This window comes from Siniperca chuatsi, linkage group LG14, assembly GCF_020085105.1.
Source record: "Siniperca chuatsi isolate FFG_IHB_CAS linkage group LG14, ASM2008510v1, whole genome shotgun sequence".
NCBI lineage: Eukaryota > Metazoa > Chordata > Actinopteri > Centrarchiformes > Sinipercidae > Siniperca > Siniperca chuatsi.
In genome coordinates this window covers 2,932,136-2,938,135 of record NC_058055.1, presented here as the reverse complement: position 1 = coordinate 2,938,135, position 6,000 = coordinate 2,932,136, and the positions used below count along the sequence as shown (strand labels likewise).

At 38.1% G+C, this 6,000-nt stretch overlaps 1 protein-coding gene across 1 annotated transcript in view; it reads left to right on the top strand.

Annotated features, from left to right (window-relative positions):
• The first annotated feature begins 373 nt into the window (after positions 1 to 373).
• Positions 374 to 6,000, top strand: part of opcml (opioid binding protein/cell adhesion molecule-like) — a 322,114-nt gene continuing 316,487 nt past the window's right edge. The window contains exon 1 of the mRNA XM_044222971.1: positions 374 to 683. Coding sequence (XP_044078906.1) covers positions 623 to 683 — 61 coding nt within the window. The 5' untranslated portion in view covers positions 374 to 622. The remainder of the gene's footprint in view (positions 684 to 6,000) is intronic.

Here is a 6,000-nt window from a genome sequence, read left to right as displayed (position 1 = left end):
TGCATCGAAATCCCTCATTAAAGCACATTCAAGACATGTCTGACACCACCACAAATCACATCAAGGGATGATTTACAGAAAATTACCACAATCCCAGATCACCTTTTGCATTAATTAGGAGGCTGCTATTTAGTTAGCCTTTATTGAACATCAGTCCTCCATTTTTTTTAATCTGTGCTAGTTATGTCAAGAGGGCATAGAAAAGAAAGCAGGGTTGAGGATTCAAAGCAGCAAAAAAAAACAAACAAAAAAAACAGAGCTAGGACTGTTCACGGGTGATCGACAGACGCTTCAGCCAATGCCAGCTGAGCAGAGACCCCCCCCAGTCTTGCAGAGTGTTGGTCCCTCTGTGTGCTGTAGTACGTGGAAGAGAGGGAGATCGAATACTGCGTGTGGAGCCAGCCTCTGTTTGTCTGTGCTGCCAACTACTACTTGCACTGGATTTAAAGCATCTTCAGTACAACGTGCAAGTGGGGATGAAAAGCTATCCAAACTGACATTCAGGAAAAAGGCAGAGAAAGACAGAAAAAGCTAAGTGGGCAGCTCTTTGAAGCAGAAGAAGAAGAAAAAAGAGCGTCTATAAAACAAACGAGCAGATCAGATTCAGCAGAACTTAGGAAGCATGTATAATTCGGTTTGTTTCATCATCCTCTCATGGGTGTTTGCTGTGCTTGTGTTCCCAGGTAAGACTTCTTCTATTCCGCTGTCTCTGTTCATCGCATGTCTCTGTTTACATCCTTCTGTCTTCTTGTCTGTGGCTCCTCAGCTCCCACTGTTGAGACATAGCCTTATTCTCTCTTTCTTTCTGTCTGCAAATGATCAGTGTAACTGTGTGAGGCTTGTTGGGACATCCAAAGATGAGAAGTTGATTTTAAGTTTATGGAGAAGCTTTCTGTGTTTGTCCAGTGCTGTCAAGGATTCTCTTACAAGGAATGAGAAAAAGTTCCCTCCACACACTTGTCAGTGTTTAGGAAGATGACATTAAGCCCTGATGTCAAAGATTTCCTGCAGGGATGACTCAATCAGTCTTTAGTTTAAGTGAATTAAAAATTCAGAGCCAGCTACAGCATCTTCTATTTTTCTAAAGCTCAGGGTCGTCAGTAAAATAACTATGTGTTAGACATCTATGTAAAAATCGATTTTTACAGGCTACCATTTGAAATAAATATAGATCAGTTAATCCCAACAATATATGCAGATGTCACTAAAATTGAAGGATTATGTCCATGATGTAGTGTGTGTAAGCAACTATTGGTCTGGGTCACGATGAGCAAAAACAGCTTCACAGTGTCACGGGGGAGCCGGTGTCCTAAAATTATGTTAAATGAGCCTGACATCTGAAAATGCAAATATGTGCCCAAAGCACCTGAAGTGAAGGAAATTTGTTTTCTCCCCTCAAAGGGATTTTGTGAAGGAGATTATGTGAAGGAATCTGACAGGGAAATAATGTGATGCATGGGTGTTTGCATTTACCTTTTATTCTACCAAATTAAGATTCCAAGACTGTGAGGGAGCTTTAAGTCTTTCTTTAACCTTAATCCTTAAATGCATGTGTTGTGGACAGGTAGGTTAGTGACAAAGTGTTTAAAGATGATATTTTCAGTTCATTACCATCATATAATTTAGTTTGTGTTGGAGAAACATACAAATCGGCCACACATTGTATCTCACTTTCAGAGTTTGTACTATCACAAAACAACTGTGTTGCACAGGGTTGGATGCATTCCACATTGGCTACATTACGTCCATGGCAGTCGTATCACACATAAACGACTGAGCAGTCTGGATGGAGTATGACAGCCTGGCTCTGGTGCCTGATAGCTGTTGCAGCACTGATGGATTTGGCGGGGGTTGCATTATAGTTATATCAAACAAAGATCAATGGCTTTCTTCACCTTGTCTATCAATCTAACATAAGTGCCATGTCTCCATCAGACAGCTGTGGCATTACTGAGATTGTGGAGTGCACTTAACCACCCTGTGAGGGTGGTGTACGTAGGAGGTGTACTCACTCTGGTAAAATTGGAGGTCTTGCACATACACATGCACAGTGTTGGGGTTGTTACTGGGAAACACTGGGAAACAAAGTCACTTTTTTCTAAAAAAGTTAAGAATTACTTTCCTTATCACTCCTTTACAAGTAATTAGTAACACTACTCGTCTTGTGTTTGCATTGTAGTCAATAATAATTGCATGAGGCATGCTCTCTCTGGCTATATTGTTGCCTTGTTGTACATTATTAATGGCCAACAACAAACACACATTATACATGCTCAAATTATTATTATTTAATGTGAAATTGTATGCCCGGCAAGGCAAACACTATTTTAGCTCAACTGAACATAAGATCAATTGTAAATGTACTGTATGAAGAAAAATGCAGAAATAGAAAAGTGACAATCTGGAGCCTCTCTGCTGGGTATGAAATATCTTGATATTTCATGTTTCAACACCAGCTCTCTCAGTTGTTTTAGATTCATGTGTTGCCCAAGGTGGACCTCCTGCAGTATGTGCATACCTCAAACTGCATGTGCGCTCAGCATGTTACTAATGTACTATATGTGCAATTTACCAACTGAACGGCAAATACATTTATTCATTATTTGGTGTTTTATGAACACACACATGCTGCAGCATGTTGTATGAAACTGCATCAGCATGATCCAAGTTCAGTTTTAATTGCTATTGTGCTCTGATTAACTGCAGTGGCAATGCTACTGTATGGAAATCACTAACACCAACAAGCTGTGAAGATACCTATATAATAATAGTTGTATCCAAAATGTAGGACAACTAGGACAACACATAGAAGTGTTTTCTGATATGACGCCCCAATCAGCAGGACCAGGTCTTCTAAAGCTATTACACATCACTGTTAAAAAATAGCATCTGTATCTGTTGGAGTGTCTGTTTTATGATCTCCCTTCCGGTTCCGGCGCCGTAAGAGCGGCAGCCAGCAACAGTTGCTCCCTGTTTTTTCCTGCTCTTTTCTAAAATGATTCTTATTAATTGTTTGTTGTAGCTTAGTTGTGTGTACAGCTAGTTAGTTGTTGTTTTCGTTCCTCCCTCGGCCAACGCGTCGCTCGCGATTGACATCATACACTGACGTCACGGGAAATGTCTAACTATTCCTTTAAAGGATGTTGAATTGTAGCAGCCCATGGAGGTTCATGTAAACCTTCGACCACATTTCATTTTAGTCACAATGTGATCATGTACTCTTGTACTGTTGTCAGGTTATTCTAGTTATTTTTCAAGTCCTTTTAAACATGTTTTGATTTTGTGATATGGAAAATTGTTAGTACTAAATAGCGCAACACAAATATCAAGCCTTATCGTCCATTTTTCTTTCCCTCCTTTATTCATCCAGGGAAGGCTTTTGCTGAGTGTGCATGTTCTTTTTCAGTATTGCCCTGCTTCACATTCATACACATTCTGTACATACAGTCACACCTGGGAGCTGCCCAGCACCATACAGTTTATCTCAGATCTACTGACTGAGCAGCTGTCTCATACCTGCCTTGCTCAAGGGCACCTAAATATAAAGGAGCGTGTAGGAGACACAGCCACTTTGAAGTCATGAGGTTGTTTACACAGACTGTGTGTGTGTGTGTGTGTGTGTGTGTGTGTGTGTGTGTGTGTGTGTGTGTGTGTTGGGAAGGTACAGAGAAAGAGCTGACTTTGACATAAAACAGTGCAAACATTTTCCTACAACAGTGAGTTGGAGAATGCAGGTGACACCCTGGGTGTTTGCTGAATGACATGCTTTGCTGAAACATACACAATGCTGTTGGCTTTGTTTATCTTTTATTTATTGGAATTAATAAGACTGTCACTCTGACTTTTCAGTGTCTGCAAAGAACAGAGGAAAAATGACCCTGTGCATTCTGAGTTCAGACGGCTTAAGGAAGTTCCACAGTACTCATTTGCATCAGTAAATGAAGCTGTCGAAGAATACATGTAAAAAAACAAAAACAAAACAAGTTTAGATGTTCAAATGAATGCCATATTCTGGCTTGTACAAGAAGGAATCTATCTTTCTGAAGTTAAACATTCTTAAGTGAGCCTGTCTAAATAAAAGTGCTGTTAGACCGTCTCTTTTCCATTAGCCTGGGCAAAGTGTAATTATGAAGATGCCTGATGATCTCTGAGCAGTAGCTTGCTGATGTCAGTCCAATTTATAAGAATTACTGAATATTGTGTTTATTTTGACACTCTTTGATACCAAATACCTTGAAAAACGACACATTTCTAAAGAATGTCACATGAAACAGCTTTATCAGTTCATTTTTATTTAACCATATAGGAGCACAATTGCTTTTTGCCTGAAAGCAGCTTTAATAGTGAAGCCTAAAGGCCTTTACATTTTGGTGGTCTTGAAGCTGGGAAAAATTTAATTATTAATTATGCACAACTAACAAAATGGTTATGAGAAGTACATGATACAATTAAAGGCCACATGTGCACATACACACCTACACACTCAGATCATGTTGTGCACTTTTACAATATCTGGTAATTTTATATGGTGGCTTAAGTTTTATATGGCAAGGCAATTAGAGATGAAAGAACATCAGCTGTGACAGAAGAAGCATCATTAGTCAGCTTGTCACTGTAATGAAAGGTAATCAGTTACACAATCAAATCAATAAAGACTACACTGTAAATCATTTCAATCTGGTTCAACTTAACATAAGTTCCCCTTCTGCCTTTAAAATGTGAGTTAACTGAACTTAGGCTGAATAATTATTTCAAAGTTGCCTTATACGTTTTGAAAACTGAGTTAACTTAACTTAAGGAAACAAGTTCAATAAACTGAAGACATCAAGTTGAACCAACAACCTTTCAGTAACACGGACAAAAGTTACAGACTGATTTATTTTAGATGGGTAAAGACTGACTTGTAGTTGAATGAATGGACTGCAGAGAGTTTTAACAATGTGGTCAGTATTCTTTTGATGTTTATGAAAAGAAACAGCCATGAGATAACTTTTATTGAACTGAATTGAATGTATTAAAGACACACAGCAACTTTTCATCATGTCTGTTTTCTTTAAGCTACAAAACAGAAGGGTCTCTGGTGAGTCCTAACTCTCAAACAATGCGTTCTGGGAAGTATGCTAATATGCTAACCATGTTTGAACTCTCAGCAGTACATTCAACCAATTTCAAGTTAAAATACTTCAGTATTAAGTCAGAAGAACTCATATTTATTAAGTTCTGAAAATAAAAACTAGACATTTTATGTTGAATTATCTTGACATTAATAAAACATATATATTTATGGGAAGTTAATGAGAAAATATTAGTTGATTCCATTAAATTCCTGTATGATCTTTTACAGTGTATCAGTGAAGCAGTGTTGCTTAGTTTGAATTGCACCACTCTATCCTTACTACTGCCCTATCTGTCAGGGGTGTAGTGGATAATAAATATGTTAAAATAGCTTGAGGAATACATTTAAAATGGAATTAAGCAAACTGCCAACAACTCCAGCTAGATTATGGAGTCTAGGTCTCCAGAGTACAATTTGTCCAGGAGTTCTTTTAAAATCGGGGGAAAGCACATGGTTTACAAAGACAGCACAATTAAAATTGTACTTCAATGTAATTAATATTGAATAAAACACAATCAGAGAGATTGCTAGATATAATTAAAATAGGCCTAAATTAAAATGAATTATCAAGAAGCTAAAGGAATAAAAGTCCAGCAATAAATAAGAACCCACGGGAGGGGAATCTAAATCTGGTATGCCATAAAACCATGTGGTAAAACCATGCAATGAAACGATCACAGCAAACGGGATAAAAACACACAAAAGTACAGATCCCTTTATTTCTTCCGCCTGACATTTCTTCGAAAACAAAGCTGTCAGTGATTGCTTTATTAAGAACCTGACGCATTCTTTTTCACCCTTAAACTATCACATCAGTGTGATTGGAAACCCGGTAATAAAGTTTTGTGGCCCGCCTATTAGAAGATTCTTCATTATTACCAAGC